At 47.7% G+C, this 20,825-nt stretch overlaps 2 protein-coding genes across 3 annotated transcripts in view; one reads left to right on the top strand and one right to left on the bottom strand.

Moving 5' to 3' along the window:
* st6galnac5a (ST6 (alpha-N-acetyl-neuraminyl-2,3-beta-galactosyl-1,3)-N-acetylgalactosaminide alpha-2,6-sialyltransferase 5a) overlaps window positions 1–5,563 on the top strand; it is a 100,118-nt gene extending 94,555 nt beyond the window's left edge. The window contains exon 6 of the mRNA XM_072510418.1: window positions 98–5,563. Within this exon, the coding sequence (XP_072366519.1) occupies window positions 98–332 (235 nt within the window). The 3' untranslated portion in view covers window positions 333–5,563. The remainder of the gene's footprint in view (window positions 1–97) is intronic.
* A 1,900-nt stretch (window positions 5,564–7,463) lies between these two features.
* The window catches only part of pigk (phosphatidylinositol glycan anchor biosynthesis, class K), a 229,411-nt gene continuing 216,049 nt past the window's right edge, over window positions 7,464–20,825 (bottom strand). Inside the window, exon 11 of one of the 2 annotated variants that reach the window (XM_072510417.1) lies at window positions 7,464–7,849. In XM_072510417.1, coding sequence (XP_072366518.1) covers window positions 7,835–7,849 — 15 coding nt within the window. In that variant the 3' untranslated portion in view covers window positions 7,464–7,834. Of the gene's footprint in view, window positions 7,850–12,813; window positions 19,737–20,825 lie in introns of those variants that run through there. The other variant, XM_072510416.1, reaches the window with a different exon arrangement.

Genomic DNA, 20,825 nt, shown 5'->3' with positions numbered 1-20,825 from the left:
CATTCAGTTCGACGGCAATTAGGGAACGAATTCTGGCCAATGGCACAAACGAATGAAAAAATAGCGGTGCAGTGACTTTTTTTTTTTTCTTTCTTAGGGACCCTACTCGCCGCCCGGTGCCGTATCACTACTACGAACCTGCGGGGATCGACGAATGCACGATGTACATCTCGCATGAGCTCGGACGCAAGGGGAGCCACCACCGGTTCATCACAGAGAAGCAAGTCTTTGCCCGATGGGCAAGGGATAACAGCATCCACTTCCACCAGCCGGAATGGGAACCGGAGTCGCTGGCTTCCAATCACACGGAAAGCACGGCCCGGTGGAGATGAGGAAACCCAAGACCGTGGCACATGTGACCGAGCTCGGGGGGGGTGGTGGGGGGGGTGTCATTTTTCTTCCAAATCGACATCTCGTGAGCGAGAAAGAATAAAGCTTGCGTTTGCCTAATGCCGTTCATGACCTCACGACCACATTGGGAGTGAGGCCTCTGTTGTCATGGCTGAGGAGATTCCAAAATGGCTGCTTCTGCAGCTCTGACAGCACCTGCGTCCCAGGAAATGGAGCTGAGGGATCCTTTCAGATCGAGGACAGCGGCGTTCTCATTTTGGGAAAAGAGAGGAAACGGCATTTGATTTATCGACACTGGTTTAATCGAGCCTGTGGCCTCTGCAATCCTCTCATTTCTGGTGGTAGCTTCCCGGTCGATGACCTGTAATATCATTTGTATTGGAGGCAATTTATTATCCCATTGAGTGTCACTTCTGAACTTTCCCTGACATTTTAACCAAATACCACAGGCAGCTCGGAGTCGAAGCAACTAATTAATCTTCCTGTGCACCGAGGGCTCCTCGTGAGAAAGCACTAGCGGGAGAATGCATGGGGAGAAATTCAGCTCAGGCCCCATCTACTATTCTGAGGTTCGAAGCATTAGGGACTTAAGGATGTCACCAGCTCCTCGGACCGGTACCATGGCAGATCAGGGGCGATCTGTCTATCTGAACTCCATCATCCTGCCTTGGCTCCGTAACTTTGAATACCCAGACCCAACAAAAATGGAGCTCAATTTTGAATTGTTCAACACACACACACACAAACCCAACATCTTTTTGAGGGGGAGAGTTTGAGACGTCCACTATCCTTTGTTCTTCCTCTAACAATCCAGGAGTAATTTTTCCCTCTGCTATCCGAGTCCTTCATTACCTTATAAACCACAATTAGCCACGTTTTGCTACACTTAAGGAAGTGAATTTTACTCTGCTCTTTAAATTGTAATAAACAACAAATGGTGTTCCTGGACTGTTAGAAAGATCACGAACCACCTGCTCCTGTTCATATTAATGGACTTTTTAAGTGCACAAAATCATAAGTCCATTCAAGTGCACTAACATAGATCATCGCAAGGTGCTAATTATCACAATAATGCAACTAATGTCATCTCTTTGACTTTTACGGATCTGTTTTAGCTCACAGCTGCCAGTTTCTCCTCAGCTCCAACACAACCTCATCAAAAAAAAATATTCTGTATAAGCTGGTGAGAGACTTGCCTATTAATCAGCAGCCACCTTTGGCTCTCGATGTATGCTTGATAGAGTCTCTGCAGTGCAGAAGGAGGCTGTTCGGCCCATCGAGTCTGCACCCACCCTCTGAAAGAACACTACACCCAAGCTCAGTCCCCCGCACTATCCCAAGAACCTCTTAACCTAACCTACACATCCTTTTTGGACATCTAAGGGGCAATTTAGCATGGCCAATCCACCTAACCTGCACATCTTTGAACTGTTGGAGGCAACTGGAGCAAATGTTGCCCGAGCCGGCAGCACCCATATTCCATGAATGAATAGAAAAGAGCAAGTAGTAGATCTTACGGTCCTTGAACCTGCTACACCATTCAATAAAAAGTATGGCTGAACTTTTATATTAACTGCACTCACCTGCCCTATCCTCATCGCGCTAGATTTTTAGAGTGCCTCAAACTCTATTGATTTCCGTACTGAATGTACTCTCTGGGATAGAATCACAAAGATACAAAACCCACTGAGTGAAGAATTTCTCCTTAGCTCAGTCCTAAGTGACCAACACATTAGTCAGAGACTAATTAGTCTCTAATCCAAACAGTCCATCCTGCCTCTCAATATCGATTATGTCAAGTACAGAACAGAATACCTACAGAGCAGAAGGAGGCCATTCGGCCCAGCGAGTCTGCACCGACCCTCTGTAAGAGCACCCTACCTAGGCCCACTCCCCCATCCCAACCCTGTGACCCCGCCCAACCCTTTGGACATTAAGGGGCAATTTAGCCCGGCCAATCCACCTAACCTGCACAACTTTGGACTGTGGGAGGAAGCCGGAGCACCCGGAGGAAACCCACACAGACTTGGGGAGAAAGTGCTAACTGCACACAGACAGTCACCCAAGGCCGGAATTGAACCCGGATCCCTGGCGCTGTGAGGCAGAAGTGCTAACCGCCGTAATAATAATAATCGTCATCACTTATTGTCACAAGTAGGCTTCAATGAAGTTACTGTGAAAAGCCCATAGTCGCCACATTCCGGCGCCTGTTCGGGGAGGCCGGTACGGGAATTGAACTCGCGCTGCTGGCCTTGTTCTGCATTACAAGCCAGCTATTTAGCCCACTGTGCTAAACCGTGCCGCCGTAAATAATTTTATATGCTTCAATTACATCAATTCTTTTCTTCTAAACGCCAGAGAATATAAATCTGCTCTACTCGAAATCTCCTCATGGTTCAGCAGGTCAATAGAATGAATCGTCATTGTACCCCGCCTAAGCAGTTGATTCCTGAGGGAAGGAGACCAAAACTATATAGAGTGCTATGGGGGTGCTATGTAACAGTAGTAAGACTTCCTTGCATACTCTAATCCATGGCAATAAAGGGCAATGTACCATGTGCCTTCCTAATAGCCTGCTGTACTTACATGTCTAGGTTCTGTGATTGATTACACAAGGCCTCCCAAGTCCCTCCGACACCATCTTTTGCTAATTTCTTACTGTTTAGAAACAATTCTGCTCTTCCATTCTGCCTATCGAAGTGGGAGGAAACCGGAGCCCCCGGAGGAAACCCAAACAGACACGGGGAGAACGTGCAGACTCCACACAGTCAGTGGCCCAAGCCAGGAATCGAACCTGGCACCCTGATGCTGTGAAGCAGCAGTGCTAACCACTGTGCCATCGTGCCGCCCTAAGGGCCATGAACGAAATCTCCAGCAATGTACCCAGCCATAATTGGCAACCAGTTCAGCACACGCACAGGCAAACTCCACAGTGCAGAGCTGGCCCACTCAATACCCCAGAGGCCTAGTCATAGCCCGTGGTAGAAATAAAATAATGCCAGATTGTGGATGGATAGTGTATCGCCAAAGCCAACTGTTACAACTCCTGGATGGAGGGGGTTATGTAGGAAGTGTGAAGTTCATGACAGGAATTTAAAGCTTGAAAAGAAGACGGATAGAGCTGAGGTGGGGTTGGACAATTTTATCTCAAATAAGACTTTGAGGTTGTGAACAGTGGTTCAGCCTCAGATCGTTGCCAGAGAGAGGGGTAGAGTTGGTGGCTCAAGAACAATGTTTGTGGCAGCCACCAGGGGCAATAACTTTGTTTTACCTGACATTTAACTGGAGGACATTTCTATCCAGTAGCGGCTGTCAGAGAAGCATTTGTGACAGGAGAGAGAGAAATGGGAAAGGGGGGAGAGAGAGAAATGGGAAAGGGGGGAGAGAGAGAATGGGAAAGAGAGAGAGAAATAAGAAAGGGAGAGAGAGAATGAATCAGTCAGTGGAAGGGCCAAAAAGGTGATGTGGAGTTCGAGCTGAGAATCGCTCTCCCCCCACCCACCCCCAAAGGTGTGGAACAAGACGATGTCGCCGAGCGATAGCATATATCCCACCACCCCTTCCTGAGCTCCCCTGCTACTGAAACAGTCTCGTCTTTGTCACCCGAAAATCCAACTATTCCAATGGCCTCTTTGCATCCTCCGTAAACATCAACTCACCCCGCCGCCTATTTCTGAACACCACCCATTGGCCCGCCTGCCCTGTGCTCGCCAGCCTTGGCTCCCAGTCCGAGCAAGGCCTCAATTTTAAAAATTCCCACCCTTTGGTTCAAATCCCTCCATGGCCTTCGTCCACCATATCTCTGTAACCTCCTCCCGCCTGACATAAACACAAGTTATTGTTGTACATGAGAAACAATCAGGAGCGAAGGGTGAATGTGGATTGTCCAAGAAGTGGATCTGAGGGATTCTGATTTAATGGACCGTGGAAGCTATAAGTGCGCAGACGTTCTGCTTGCACGCTGTGATCTGTTCCCATCCGATCCCAGGCGTGTCACTTGATCTGATGCGCGCGTCTCAAATAAAAGATAGCTGGCCGGCCTCCTCCTCTTGCTTTTTCTCTAACATTCCAAATTAAATGCTCAGCAGGAGTTTACCTTCACGCCATCTGTGATAATCTAAACAAGGCTGCTGTCACGTCTGTAGGAACATCAAGCTGTTTCAATCACCTCGAGGCGCTGGCGAAGGTGCAAAACCCATTTACATGGATTATGTCAGAACTGTGAGATGTGATTGTGAGGAAAAGCTGAGCAGGCCGGGGTTCTTTTCCCAAGAAAAGAGAAGACAGGGATGACCAGTCAAAAACTGGGGGACTTCAATAAAAGAGCACTTCAAATGCCACTGCGATGGACCAAGTGCTGGAGAATGACCATTAGACCATCAGACACAGGAGCAGAATTAGGCCACTCGGCCCATCGAGTCTGCTCCGCCATTCAATCATGGCTGATATTTTTCTCATCCCCATTCTCCTGCCTTCTCCCCATAACCCCCTGATCTCCTTATTAATCAAGAACCTAAGACCATAGGAGGTCTAATGGGATTAGGGCAGATAGGTGCCTGTCGGCCAACACAGACACAGTGGGCCGAAGGGCCTCTTTCTATGCTGTACAACTCTGAGGGAGAGATTTGTGTTTCTCGGCGTCGGAAGGTAGCCCGGCATTGGCCGATGGTCCCGCGGGTCTCAATGGGATTTCCCATTTAATCTACACCACGCCACCGGGGGTGGTGCCCTCGGCAGGACCGGAAGATCCTACCGGGATGAACAGACGGAAGATCTCACCCTTGTGACTCTGTGACTAAGATTGTGAATAATAAAAGTTCAGGAGGACCATCTTTACCCAGGGACTGGTGACATTGGCAACACAAGGGGTGCTTCCGGTGAGTGGCATAGCTGCATATGGGGGAATCTGGGTAGGTACGCGAGGGAGAAAGGAATAGAATGTTCTTTGAAGGGGTGAGCTGAAGTAGGGTAGGGGGAGCATGAACCCCAACCTTTCTGTGTTGTGAGTTGTATATAATTTAGTTTGATTCAAATGTTAGATCAACCGTTTTGATTGAAACCGTAGGAGCCGAACAAAATCTACAGAGTCAATGGAGACATGAGTTCATTGAGGGGCGGCAAACAACACCAGTCCACTTAATCAATACTTACCCTGAAACAACAGCTCGACATCTGTCGCACCTGACAAAAGTCAATAAATCTGCAAGTCAAACCGTTTTGGTCTCTTATTTGATTGGAGTTTTGACAGTGACCCCTACGGCTTCTTTTCGCTAAGTGCCTTCCTGCTAATCAGCTCAGTCGTAAGAGGAGATTGTAAGCAAAACAACTCTGAGAATACATAAGCTGCTATAATTTAATAACGACCGAAGCAAGTAGTGTGAGACTGCAGAGTGACACTTATAGTTTCTTAGGTTAGCAGAGACACAGCTGGTAACCTCAGAGTCAGAGTTCAAACTCTCCTCCACGCACCCCCCCCCCGCCAGGGGTTTGAGTTCATATTCCAGGATGACCCTCGAGTGCAGTCCTGAGGGAATGCCACACTGTTGGGAGGCGTTGGATGAAACATTAAATCTGCCCCCTTGGATGTAAATGAATGGGTGGCACAGTGGTTAGCACTTCTGCATCACAGCACCAGGGGCCCGGGTTCAATTCCGGCCTCTGGTCACTGTCTGTGCAGAGCCTGTACGTTCTCCCCGTGTCTGCGTGGGACTCTTCCGGGTGCTCCGGTTTCCTCCCACAGTCCAAAGATGTACAGGTTTGTCCAGGATAAACTGCCCCTTAGTATCCAAAAGGTAAGTTGAGGCTACGGGAATCGTGTGGAGGGGTGTGTCTTTCAGAGGTTGGTATGGACTCAATGGGTCGAATGGCCTCCTGTACTGTAGGGATTCTATGATCACCCCTTCCATGTTCCTACAGCTGTCTACGCCAAGAAATAGCTCCTGGATCCCGTTCCTCACTGTCTTTAGTGACAATCTTAAATTGATTAATCCTTCCCATTAACTCCCCTACCTCGAGGAAATTGTCTTTCCTTGTGTATCCTTTCAACAATCTTCTTTTAGCTGCGCCAATGAAATTAGTCCAATCTTCTCAAATGTTTTCTCATAATTACATCCATACATAGAATTAACAGTGCCGAAGGAGGCCATTCGGCCCATCGAGTCTGCACCTATTGTCAGTTCACATCCCCGGACATTATCCTGGGAAATACTGGAATATATTAACAGAAAGAAGAACAATGCACTTGGAAAATCATAGTGTGATCAGAACAAATAAACTTGGTTAATTAAATTTAACTAATTTGTTTCACAAATCTTTGGGGAGTTTTTTTGAAGATGTAACTAATAGGGTAGATGTAGTATACCTGGATTTAAGGTGCCACCCAAAAGGAGTTGGAAATAACATATCAGCATGGATAGAGGATTGGTTAACAGATAGGAAATTCACGGATGTGCAGGAAAGATTCATTAACTTGGTCCCTGGGATGAGGGGGTTGTCCTATGATGAGAGGCTGAATAAATTGGGTCTATATTCTCTTAGAGGAATGGGAGATGATCTCATTGAAACGTACAAGATTCTGAAGGGGCTTGAGAGGTTGTCCTTGCTGGTAGGGACATCTAAACACGGGGACACAGTCCAAGGATAGGGGGCCCGATCATTTAGCAATGCCGTGAGGGATTGTGAATCTTTGGAATTCTGTACTCCAGAGGGCTGGGGATAGTCCATTGTTGAATATATTTAAGACTGGAATAGACAGATTTTTGGTCTCCCAGGGAACCAATGGATTTGGAGAAAGAGCGGGGAAGTGGAGTCGAAGATTGAGATCAGCCATGATTGTATTGAATGGTGGAGCAGGTTCGATGGGCCATACAGTCCACTCCTGGTCTGATTTCTTCTGTTCCATTGAATCTGTATTGCAAACTCTTGATGAGTTTAAAAGCTTTCAGGCTCTTTAACTGTGCCCTAAACAGCACTTTGCCCACACTTACATACTCCTACCTATGAAATTCAATTATCTATTATCAACTCACATTTTCAAGGTATAAGGTTCAATCACTGGTCATTCAAAGGTCGTAATGTGAAGCCAGACCATCTGACATAACAAAATGCTGGGATATTGAGGTAAAAACCTTTATTTTCACAATTCCTTCCCAGGATGTGGGCATTGGTGGCCAGACTGGCATTTATTTCCATCTCTGGTTACCCTGAGAGGGTGGTAAGGGACTTCTTGATCCACTGCAGTCCAGGTGGTGAAGATGCTTCTGCGGAGTTGTAGGTAGGAGGTTCACCCGGCGACAATGAGAGAAGGCCAATATACCGCCAGGAGTCAGGAGGGTTTGCAACTTGAAGGGCAACTGGGAGGAGATGATGTTCCTGCTGCCCTTGACCTCGTAGGCCAGTGATGAGCAAGCTTGGCTAGTGAGTAGGCCGCAGGATTGGCCCTCCTTCACCTCAGTGGGCCCGCTAGGTTAAAACCGGGGCTTGTTCACGCACCATGACCCTGGAATAAGATTGAATACATTTAATACACGCCGAATATTTCATAATGAGTTTTAGAAAATGCGCAATCATTCATTTCTTAATAGGACTGTCGTCAACTTGGTGGTTAAAAATAAAATAAATATTTACGCTTGTTTGGACGCGGAGGGAGCGCACGGCTCTCACAGTCAGTGTTGTGAGCAATCAGCACACACCTCACAACACTCGCTCGTGTGAATCACTTCAGTCATACCGCCAGGAAAACGTGGATGGAAACCATGGGAGTCTGACATCTCTGCGTGTGGACAACGGTCAACAAAATATCTTGTGGCTCGCACTCAGAATCCTGATTGGCCGCATGTGGTCCCTGGGCCACAGGTTGTTCCAGATGGTGGAGGTTGTGGGTTTTGGGGGGGGGGGGGGGGGGGGGAGGCGTTACTGTAATGTATCCTGTAGATAGCACACACTGCAGCCACGGTGTGCCGGTGGTGGAGGGAGTGAAGGTTTACGGTGGTGGATGGACTGCAGGTCAAGCAATCGATATTTGTCCTGGATGGCATCACCCATCTTGAGTATTGTAGCCGCTTCCAAACAAACAATTCTTCCACGCTGCAGTACTGCAGTTATCAATGTTTTCAAAAAAATAGAAGCTGAGGCAAGATTGACTGACTGCAGCTGTGGTTCCCTGAGATAATTGAATTGTCCAATCTATTTGGAGACATGACACGTGAACTTAGAAAGCCTTATGAGCATAAATCCCGCGTCAATATTTTGATTCTCAGTCTGGCAACTGGCCCCTTATAAGTAGAGAGACTTTTCAGTGACAAGAGAGTCAACATCTGAAGAATACCGATTCAGACACATCCAATGTAGAAACACAGAAAATAGGAGCAGGAGGAGGCCATTCGGCCCCTCGAGCCTGCTCCGCCAGTCAGTATGATCATGGCTGATCATAAAGTTCAATACCCTGATCCCGCCTTCCCCCCATATCCCTTGATCCCTTTAGCCCCAAGAGCTCATCTAATTTCTTCTTGAAATTACACAACGTATTTGCCTTAACTACTTTCTGTGGTAGCGAATTCCACAGATACGCCACTCTCTGGGTGAAGACATTTCTCCTCACCTCAGTCGTAAAAGGTTTACTCCTTATCCTCAAACTATGACCCCATGTCCTGGACTCCCCCACCATCGGGAACATTCTTTCTGAATCTACCCTGTCTAATCCTGTTAGAATTTTGTACGTTTCTATGAGATCCCCTCTCACTCTTCTAAACGCCAATGAATATAATCGTAACCGACTTAGTCTCTCCTCATATGACAGTCCTGCCACCCCAGGAATCAGTCTGGTAAACCTTCACTGCACACCTTCCACAGCAAGAACATCCTTCCTCAGATAAGGACACCAAAACTGCACACAATACTCCAGGTGTGGCCTCACTAACGCCCTATATAATTGCAGTAAAAACCATTCTAACAATGCAAGCTTCCTTTTTTTAATTCATTCATGGGATGTATGCGTTGCTGGCTAGGTCAGCAACTATTGCCCACCCCTACTTACCCTTGAGACGGTAGTGGTGAGCTGCCTTCTTGAACCACTGCAGTCCCTGTGGTATAGATACACCCACTGTGTTCCAGGATTTTGACCCAGCGACAGTGAAGGAACGGCGATATGTTTCCAAGTCAGGATGGTGAGTGACTTGGAGGGGAACCTCCAGGCGGTGGTGTTCCCAGGTATTTTCTGTCCATGTCCTTCTAGATGGTAGCAGTCAAGGGTTTGGAAGGTGCTGCCTAAGGAGTTTTGCTTCCTGCAGTGCATCTTGTAGATGGTACACGGGGCTGCTACTGCGCGTCCGTTGTGGAGGGAGTGAATGTTTGTGGATGGGATGCTAATTAAGCGGGCTGCTTTGTCCTGGATAGTGTTGAGCTTCTTGGGTGTTGTCAGAGCTGCACTTTACTTCTACTAAACCTCAGTAATTGTCCAAAGGAACAAGGGCACTCATTTACCCACTAAACCAGGTGGATTGGCCATGATAAATTGCCCTTAGTGTCCAAAATTGCCCTTAGTGTTGGGTGGGGTTACTGGGTTACGGGGATAAGGTGGAGGTGTTGACCTTGGGTAGGGCCCTTTCCAAGGGCCGGTGCAGACTCGATGGGCCGAATGGCCTCCTTCTGCACTGTAAATTCTATGAAACCAAACCCAATATCTGACTCTGTCTGACAGCTCATCAAAGCAACATGCCACGCAAGCACAGCGACGTCCAGACTTGTATCCTTCCAATACTAATAGAAGGGGTGTAAGAGAAAAGTGCCTTTAATGCCTTTAATGACCTGAAGATGTCCCACGACACCTTGCAGTCGATGAAGTACTTTTAAAATCTCATTTTTGAAGAGGAGAAATCTCCACTGCCGTATCCGCTTCCTGCACTGATATGCCAGCCTGGATCTTGTGCTGAAGTCTCTCGACTTGAACTCACAGAATAACCTTCCGGGTCAGCGGCCTGAGTGCTACCACTGAGCCGTGGTTAACAGCAGCAATGGGAGGTAGACAAGAGGTTAGTTGCACGCAATGGTGACGCAGTTGCCAGGCTTACAGCCGCTCTCAGTGACCGTTGAATGTAGTTCTGCACCTGTCCAGGCACTCAGTGACCACTGAAGTGGAAACTAAAGCACTGACCCCAATTATGGATTTACATACCAGCCGGCAATTAAGCTACATTCAAAGATTGTGAAATGATCATGGTTTTTGCTGATCCATATCAAGTGAGGACAGGTCAAAGCAATGTACTGAACTAGAACTCTGTCACTGCTCGGGTTGACACTGCATGTTTAACTTGATGACTACTGAGTAATATGGCATTTAAGGGATGGTTGCATTGCTGACAGAGGGTGGTGTTCGGAAATGAGGACGCTCAGGAAATCCTCTCGAGCAGTCCCTTGAAACGAGGCACTTGCTCGTCACATTGTTCTGGCTGAGCAGGAAACTCTCCCGCTCTTCCAGCCAGACCTAGGGCGTATTGGAAGGATTTGCTGGTTGGTAATCGTGTTCTTTGCTCGCGTCCTGGACTGGGCCGTGACCCTGGAGCTTCTTACTCAAAGGTAGCAGCGCAACGCAGGACAATGTGACTCCAGATCCACAGCAACACTTAGCCATCATCTGAAATGGCCAAGCAAGACACCCAGTTATAATGATAATAATAATCGCTTATGTCACAAGTAGGCTTCAATGAAGTTACTGGGAAAAGCCCCTAGTCGCCACATTCCGGCCCCTGTTCGGGGAGGCCGGTACGGGAATTGAACCCGTGCTGCTGGCATTGTTCTGCGTTACAAGCGAAACCAGCCCCTTGCACCTGTTCAAGGGCAATAAATGCTGGTGCTCTTCACCAGCGGCAGCCACTTCCAATGAATGACTTTTGTTTTTAAAAGAGCAACTTCAGCAAAGGAAGGGCAAAACATTGCGGCAATAAAATAGATTTGAAAAGCTCTCAAATTTGGTCCATCACATCGTGACTGGGGTATGCAATGACCACACTGGAACAATTTACTTGGTCGTGAAACGTTGTAAACTTTCCAATAAATACATACGCACAACATCCATTTCTAGAGTGAGTCACTTCATCCCACCACTGACAGCGTCTGCAGATACCTGTGCCGTTCGTCTTTGATTCCCTCACTAATCCCCTCTGCTTCTTGCCACGGACAGTGTGGGGTGTGGAATTAATAAATTCAACTTATATTCCTGGGTCTGTTTGTCCTCGTCGACGGATCATCTCCGTTGACCAGGGAACTGGTCTTAACCATGTAAAAGGACTTTGTACGAATTCTAGAGAATTTGATCTCTGGAGTGCAGGGGCATTAGTGCATCTTTAGAGATAATGAGGTTGCTGCTGTTCTGAAGGCCCAAAAATAATTTTGTGTGAGTCATAGCCAGTCATGGCTTCAAGCCTTTGTCCCATTTGGAAAATAATAATTTTATAGATTAGCCAGCTCGATATATATATATATATAATGAAAATACCGTGATCTCTGAGCCCCCTGACACTTTCAACTTTCCTTCCTTCCCATAAGGCCCTGCTCAGAATGCACCCACTGACCAACCATTTGGTTACTTTCTGTGATCTCACCACCTTTGGCTCCGAATCCATTGGTTTTTTTTTGTTTGTTTGATTATATCTCCGGGAAGCACCTCAGGATATTATTCCACGTTACAATGCAATTTACTGCATATAAACTGGGAACTGCAAAGTTAGGATCCTTGCTGGAACCTTCAGACAATGTAGATCAAAGCAAATTACTGCGGATGCTGGAATCTGAAACAAAAACAGAAAACGCTGGACAATCTCAGCAGGTCTGGCAGCATCTGTGAAGGGAGAAGGGAGCTAACGTTTCGAGGCTGGATGACTCTTTGTAAAAGCTGGAGAATACTAGAAATCCGGTCAGATTTATACTGTTGGGGGGGGGGGGGGGGGGAACGTGGAGCGTTGGGGCTGGATTGAGGGTCAGTGATAGGTGGAGATTGATAAAGATATTGTGGACAAAGACAAAAGGGAGTGAGCAAGACTGAAGGGTGTTGATAATGGCACGTTAAGAGATCAGAATGTGATCTGCGCCATTATCACCACCATTTACGTTCCCTTTGTCTTTCTGGAGCTGAGTTTGGGTATTTATACCTGATTACTTGTTTCCTAAGTTTCAGGTGAACGAGGCAGATTTAAAGTTCAGCACAACAGCAACAATTTGCATTCATATAGCCAACATTCCACCCTTTAACAGACAGCGAATTAACTGCTCACTGCAGTGTTGGCTCAGAGTGCCCGCTCGGTTTGCCCACCAGGCAGCTAGTTTTGCTGTGAACATCAATGGTCTTAATCTGTTGCAAGTAACAATATTTGACAACACCATCTTGCGACATTAAACAAATAAGTCATTTGTACAAATACGATGGGTTAATTAAGGTGTCCCTTGTTAAATAAATTAATCTAGCAGTAATTTGCATAGCTGCAACTGCATTTATTGTTGACAAGATACGGTACAACAGTTTTATTTCCAAGTAAACATGTTTCAGAACAGAGAGGAAACGGGCGGAATTACACATCAGCGAGGCTCCAAAACAGAATCAGAAAGAATTCCAGCGTCACATATACCACTGGGGCACCATAAACTAATGGTTCAAAGCTCAAGGGAGATGGGGTTACAAACCAGTTACCTCTCAGGAACAGGCCTATTTCAACGTTCAGTAAGATCATGGCTGATCCATTCATCCACCCAAGTTCCATCGCCCTTGACAACCGTATCCAACAAGATGGGTTGGAGGATGGAAGCTCTTCGACCCTAGAGAGGGCACTAGAGAGGGTGCAGGAGAAATTCGCCAGGATGTTACTTGGGATGGAACGTTTTAGCTATGAAGAGTTGAAGAGAGGTTGGATAAGCTCAGGTTGTTTTCTTTGCAGCAGTGTAGGCTGACAGATTGAGGAGAATTAGGTAATGAGGGACATGGACAGGGTGGATAGGATGCAGCTGTTCCCCTGAGTGGAAGGATCAGGAACAAGGGTGCATCATTTGAAGATGAAAGGCAGGAGGTTTAGAGGGGATTTAAGGAAAACAATGTTTCACCCAGAGGGTGTGGGAGTGTGGAATGCACTGCCTGGGTGTCATAAATCGTAGAATTTACAGCACAGAAGGAGGCCATTTGACCCATCGAAACTGCACCAGCCCTTGGAAAGAGCACCCTACTTAAGCCCCACACCTCCACCCCATCCCCGTAACCCCAGCTAACTTTTTTGGACACTAAGGGGCAATTTAGCATGGTCAATCCACCTAACCTGCACATCTTTGGACTGTGGGAGGAAACCGGAGCACCCGGAGGAAACCCACGCAGACACAGGGAGAGCGTGCAGACTCCGCACAGACTGTGACCCAAGCCGGGAATAGAAACTGGGACCCTGGAGCTGTGAAGCAACAGTGTTAACCACTGTGCAGCCGTGCCGCCCAACGGTAGCTGAGGCAGGAAACCGCACACCCTTTAAAAAGTACTTGGATGAGCACTTAAATGGCTAACATTGAAGGGCATGGGCCAAGTGCTGGGAAGTGGAATTAGTGTAGTCGTATTTTTGTCGGTACAGGTTTGATGGGCAGAAGGGCCTCTTCTGTACTGTATGATTCTAACCCAATTGATCTAAAGCATCCTGAACATCCATTGCATCATCCCCCTATTAGAGTATCCAACCCCCCCCCCCCCACACCCCTCAAAGGCAGAAACCAGGCATTCCTTTTGGAAAAGGGAACTTCAATCTCTCAATGCTCAAGCCCTCGGTGGCCACGTAATCCCTGAAGGTAAAGTAACAAGAAATCGGTCCAACTGAATTAGTCATCACTCTGCTTCCCAAACCAAGCGTTTCAAAATTATTTACAAAACGTTGATCAGGACAAATGGCTATTCTTAACAAGACAGAAAAGTGAAGTGGTTGCTTCATATTTGCTATTTTGGGTGAAAGAAAGACAAGGAGAGGAATAGAAGGGGAGTGCAGATAGGGATTAGGTGAGATGTCTCTATTCACGCGTGGTTGAGAGCACAGAATGCTTTGCCACGGGAACAGTCCAGCCAGAGAGCATTGCACCTTTTTGAACAAAGGTTTGGAAGATATCTGTAGAAGAGGAATTTACAGAGCAGTTTGCAAAGGCACAGTGGAAATAGCTTGAACTGCCCGAGCAAAAACCCAGGATAGACACGATGGGCCGAATGGCCATCTCCGGTCCTGTAAATGTGCACAAATCTACATCAGGGTGGATGCATTCTGGGAATGGTTATTAGGAAAGGGAGGAGGCTATTTAGACCCATCAATCTGTTTGGCTGTTGAATTAGATCAATGGTTTTCAAACCTTTCCATCCACAGACCATTTAATAATAATAATAATCTTTATTGTCACAAGTAGGCTTACATTAACCTGGCAATGAAGTTACTGTGAGAAGCCCCTGGTCGCCACATTTGGGTACACAGAGGGAGAATTCAGAATGTCCAATGACCATTTCGTCGGGGCAAAAGGCCCATGGAGCAACTACTGGTCCCGGAAATCCGGCTTCACCTTTTTTTTGCCACCACAAAATAATCGTAGGAATGTATGGAAAGAAAGGCGCTGCTTTTGATGTGACACCACTGAGGTGATGTCTGGTTCTGGGCTGGAGAATCCCCGTCTCCCGTCGAGCTCCGCGTTCAGACAGCTCCTCCCCTTTGCGTTCAGTCCCAGGAGAGTTGAAAATCCAATCTTGTGACAATGACACAAACTGTGCTTAGAAAACCCGCTTGCTCTCATTAGGGCTGGTGCCGCACATAGGGCCGGCAGCGGGTCGTGGAGATGTGGGTCCTGGCATGCTCTCCCCTCTGGCCTCAACCACGTCCATACGCGTCACTCACGTGCATTTTTGAACGAGCCCACAGATCCCCCAGAGAACCCTTGCGAAGTGGACCGCACGTTTGAGATGCACTGAAATAGATCAGGATTGATATGCCCTCAAGTCCATTCACCCACTTTTGCTCCATATCCTTTGCCGAGGTGAAAACTCTGTTTGGGGCGTAGTCGGGAAGATGTTCTGATTCAATGAGGGAAACGAGCTCGAGAAATGAAAGGAAGTCCTCAGACTGGACGTCTCAAAAGTGCTTGAAAGGCAATGAAGTACTTTGTGAAATTGTAGCCACTGTTGTAATGTAGGAGATGCGGAGGCCAATGTGTGCACAGCAAGCTCCCACAAACAGGAATGTGACAGTGGGCCAGGATCATCTGATTTTGCGAGGTTTATTGTGGGATAAATAATGGCCAGGACACCGGGGAGAATTCCCTTGCTCTTCTCCAAAATAATGCCATGGGATCCTTTCACGTAATCCAAGCAGGCAAGTGGGACCTTAGTCTAGCATATCATCCGAAAGACAAGACCTCCGAGTGCGCGGGACGCTTGATTTTTGTGCTTAAGTCCTGGAACTAAGTGATATGGAGGCAAGTGTGCTACCAGGTGAGATACATTCCCAATATCCTATAAAACCCAATGGAACTGCTCCCCTGGTAGGATGGCACAGTCGGTACCCAGGCCATTTTCCCTCGTGCTTCTCAACCCGATGAGTTTTTAAGTCACACTGCAGTAAAGAGGATAAAATCAGAAGGAACATTCACACAAGGCTCCTTCACACGTTCCTCTAACCGGTCTTCCCCGGCGAGCATGGATTGGGCACTAGTCTACCAGGTGAACATAGAATAAAATAAACATAATGCAAGTTAAGCATACTGTTGCACTCAGAAAGAAAATGATGATTCAAGTGGACTTTAAGTGGGGTGGCACAATGGTTAGCACTGCTGCCTCACAGCTCCAGGGACCTGGGTTCGATTCAGGCCTTGGGTGACTGGCTGTGTGGAGTTTGAGCATTCTCCCCATGTCTGAGTGGGTTTCCTCCAGATGCTCCAGTTTCCTCTGTGACGAATGCAGGATTTTAGATAAATTGGATTACAAACATTTGGCAATGTAAGTCCAGCCTGGGTTAGAGTGTGTTTGACTGCATGGCCATGTTTTTAAAAGAATCTTGTTTTGCAAGACCAGAAAGCTTTTAGGAGCGAGATGTGAAATTGACCATCGTAAAAGCCTGGGCTAATGCATTGGTTGTTTGATTAGGGGGAAGTCCCTGGGGAGTTAACGTGTTTTCAGCAAGGGGAGATTAGGTTTTTGCTGGGTGTAGCTAAGACATTCAGACATTTTGAGAAAGATTTTGAGCTGAGTTCTGATCTGGATATTACTGAGTCCACAGGTAAGGTTGTTTCCCCTCACAGTAGCCAAACAGATTAATAGTATTTAAAGCAGCACAGACTTATCTGAGGACACAGAGGATGCTTGAAACAGTTTTTTGAAGACATCTAGCCAGAATCTGCAGGGGTTCTAACAGAAGCCAAATCTGTTATGGAAAGCAAGTATTACTCTGTACTATTGAGATATAGGATTGAATGAGAACGGTCTATTTTTTTCTTCTTTCTTGTTTAATTGGAAAAGTGACAGTAATTAAGGGTATTGTATTTACTATATTTAGTCATATTGTTTAAGAGGTCATTGTAAGCCATTTAAATGTGTGAGGCTAAAGAATTTAATATTGTGTTAACAATAACGTTTTTCTTTGTGGAATCACTCCTGGAGCGAGGTGTCCTTTCCTCATGGGCAGCACGGTAGCACAAGTGGCTAGCACTATGGCTTCACAGTGCCAGGGTCCCAGGTTCCATTCCCAGCTGGGTCACTGTCTGTGCGGAGTCTGCACGTTCTCCCCGTGTCTGCGTGGGTTTCCTCCGGGTGCTCCGGTTTCCTCCCACAGTCCAAAGACGTGCAGGTTAGGTGGATTGGCCATGTTAAATTGCCTTTAGTCTCCAAAAGGTTAGGAGGGGTTATTGGATTACGGGGATGGGGTGGAAGTGAGGGCTTAAGTGGGTCGGTGCAGACTTGATGGGCTGAATGGCCTCCTTCTGCAGTGTATGTTCAATGTCTTATAAAATAAAATATTGTGGGTTCCAGTTTCCTAGCCACTGTTGGGGTCTGGTCTGGGATCTTAATACCTGCACAGTCCAAAGATGGTTAGGTGGACTGGCTATGCTAAATTGCCCTTTAGTGCGCGGGGATAGGGTGGGGGAGTGGCCCAAATAGAGTGCTCTTTCTGGGTCGGTGCAGACTTGATGAGCTGAATGGCCTCCTGCTGCGGCATTGGGATTCAATGGACTTGTCCTTCTTTCGACGGAAAAGATGTGGAGAGATTATAGAAGCAGCACTTGTTCACTCGAGGCGAGATTCAATAGGGATGTTCAAAATTGCAGGGTAGACGTGGAGAGACTGTTACCATGGGCAGCAAGGTCAGCGAAAGGGCAATCGGCAAAAGAATTAGAGGGGAGTTAGGGAGACTGGGTTTCTTATTCAAACTCAGTGAGTTGTTGCGATCTAAGATGCTGCTTGAAAGGGTCAAAATGGAATCAGATACGCAGATGGACAGTAAAGCTATGCAGGTCTATGGAAAAAGAGCGGGGGAATAGGGGCTAATTACACAGCCCTTTCAAAGAGCTATGAAATGAAATGAAAATCGCTTATTGTCACAAGTAGGCTTCAATGAAGTTACTGTGAAAAGCCCCTAGTCACCACATTCCGGCGCCTGTTCTGGGAGGCTGTTACGAGAATTGAACCGTGCTGCTGGCCTGCCTTGGTCTGCATTCAAAGCCAGCGATTTAGCCCTGTACTAAACAGCCCCTCTAGCTAAACAGCTAGCAGAGAGACGTAGGACTGAAGTACCTCCTTTCGCTGTCTGATTCTGCAATTCCAAAACATGCTTTAATGAGGTTAAAACAAATTCATACAGAGCCCAGGAAAGGCTGAATGTTCACATGCAGTCAGGTCACATCGGAAAACAATGTATTACTTTCAAAGTGTTGCAACTGTTATGCAAGTGAGCACAATCGCCGATCTATGTCAAGGTCCCAGGAAAAGTAAGCGAAACAGATAAACAACCTGTTAGTGTCTGTTTAAGGGATAAATATTCTGAGAGCTACGGTCCTTCTCTTTCAAATGCTGGCAGGGAATCTTCAACAGCTCCTCTGAAAGACGACACCTCCGGCAGTGCGGCACTCCCTCAGCACTGCACTGTGGTAGAACGACGCGCTCCCCATTCGCAGGGCTGAGCCGAGTCTGTAGATGCTTTAAACATTCGCAAAACCAGACCTATTTGGGGCAGTGAGCCTGTCTCCATGGCCAGGGGAGAGGAGGGAGAGTCCAAACGCTGGCCGGTCGACATGGCTTCAGAGCCAGGAAACAAAACGGCCGCGAGTAAGGCCCGATTCACCTTGCAAACCAACAAAAAAGACAATTCATGCAAATACCTAACCACAGATGTTTAATCAACTGTGAGAGGTTAAGGCAGAAGAAACTCAACTTTTTGGGTGATATCGCCACATTATTTGTCAGAGGTTTTAGAATATATTTTATTTTCCCAACCACTTATGAATAACCGACGGTCAAAACATCTTTTCCAGACATTTTCACTGGAACAGAGGTCGATTCCATGCATTGCCATGTTTCATAGAACATAGAACATACAGTGCAAAGGGGGCCATTCAGCCCATCGAGCCTGCACCAACCCACTTAAGCCCTCACTTCTACCCTATACCCCTATCCCAATACCCCTCCTAACCTTTTCGGACACTAAGGGCAATTTAACATGGCCAATCCACCTCACCTGCAGGTCTTTGGACTGTGGGAGGAAACTCGAGCACCCGGAGGAGACCCACGCAGACATGGGGGACAGCGTGCAAACTCCGCACCGACAGTGACCCAAGCCGGGAATCGAACCTGGGGCCCTGGCGCTGTGAAGCCACAGTGCTAACCACTGTGCTTCCGTGCTGCCCCTCTGCACAAGTGTTGATGGTGTGAATGCAACCTGAATCCAGGGTCTTGGTCCGACTCAACACCGGAGATAAATAGAACAGGTCTTCCCTTACGAACGGAGTCTCTCTCTGCTTCGACCTACAGTCAATCCTGGACGTTCCAGCCAATTAACACACACAAGGCTCAGCTTCGCCTCAACTCTCAAACCCATAAACGCACCTTCAAACTCACCCCTTTCCCAATAGTTCACCTTCGGGCCACGCTCCCCCCCCAAAATAAAAACCTCACAGTGAACGAATAAAAATAATTTACAGCAGTGCATCGCGGCGAACGGGCTTGGGTGCTCAAATCTTCCTCAGAGGGCCGAGGGATACGGCCCTCCCCGTCTTCAGCTCCGTAACGGCGATCAGAATACGTGCTTGAGGTGCTTCAGTCCGTAGCTTTTGAAGAAGACCAGGAGGATCAGTGTCCAGAGGCCCAGGATGAATCCGTCCGGGGGATGCCAGTCTTTTTGCTTTGGTTTCTGTAAAACAGGTCAGCAGAAATGATCAACCGGCCCAGTGTTGGCATTTAACAACCCATGCCTGTGAAGGTACGTATGGGCTTTTCAATATGGACTTCCAACACCAGTTTACAAACATATGAATTAGGAGGAGTAGGGCATACGGCCCCTCGAGCCTGCTCCACTATTCTATAAGATCATGGCTGATCTGATCGTGGCCTCAACTCCACATTTTCTGCCCACCCCTGATAACATTCGATTCCCTCATTGGTCTCTTTGCCTCACAATTATTCACTGACCCTGCCTTCCCCGCCCCCTGGGGGAGAAACTCACCAGCCTCAGGGAAAAGATTTATTCTCACCTCCATCTTAAATCATAGAATCATAGATTTTACAGTGCAGAAGGAGGCTATTCGGCCCATCGGGTCTGTACCGGTCCTTGGAAAGGGCACCGTACCCAAGCCACACCTCCACCCTATCCTCGTAACCCAGTAACCCCACCTATCCTTTTTTTTTTCCTAAATTTATAGTACCCTGGGGGAGGGAAACGTTAACGAACTTGGCATCCACAGGTACAGAGAAAAGGGGAATACAGGTGGAAGACGGGAGGGCCGGCTGAAGCGGTAGTGAGAGTGAGCGCGAGACGACAACGGCAGTGAAATCCGTCCGGGAGAAGCAAGGGACAACAGCAGCACCAGACCCATTCGAGTATTGCCCTCTGGAATTGGCGCTCCGGCACCCAAATGTATATCTACCCCCCCAACCCAGGCCCCCCACACCCCCCCCCCGACCCCCACCCAACCCCACCCCCCCACCCGATCCCACCCCCCCACCACCCTCCCGACCCCACCCCTCCCGACTCCATCCCCCCAGCCCCCACCCCCCCACCACCCGACCCCACCCCCCCACCACCCTCCCCCCCCAACCTCCCCCCCAACCTCCCCCCCAAAAACCTCCCCCACCCCACCCCAACCCCCCCCCCCCCCCCACCCCCATGCAGATGCCTACTTACGTGTGTAAATAATTTTGCCAAATGTACAGAGTTGCTGCAGCTGGGCGGGTGCATTAAACCCCACCAGTTACATTATTTGATTTTGTACTTCTCTCGTGT

The sequence above is a fragment of the Scyliorhinus torazame genome, chromosome 7, assembly GCF_047496885.1.
Source record: "Scyliorhinus torazame isolate Kashiwa2021f chromosome 7, sScyTor2.1, whole genome shotgun sequence".
Lineage (NCBI taxonomy): Eukaryota > Metazoa > Chordata > Chondrichthyes > Carcharhiniformes > Scyliorhinidae > Scyliorhinus > Scyliorhinus torazame.
This window is presented reverse-complemented; position numbering and strand designations above follow the sequence as displayed.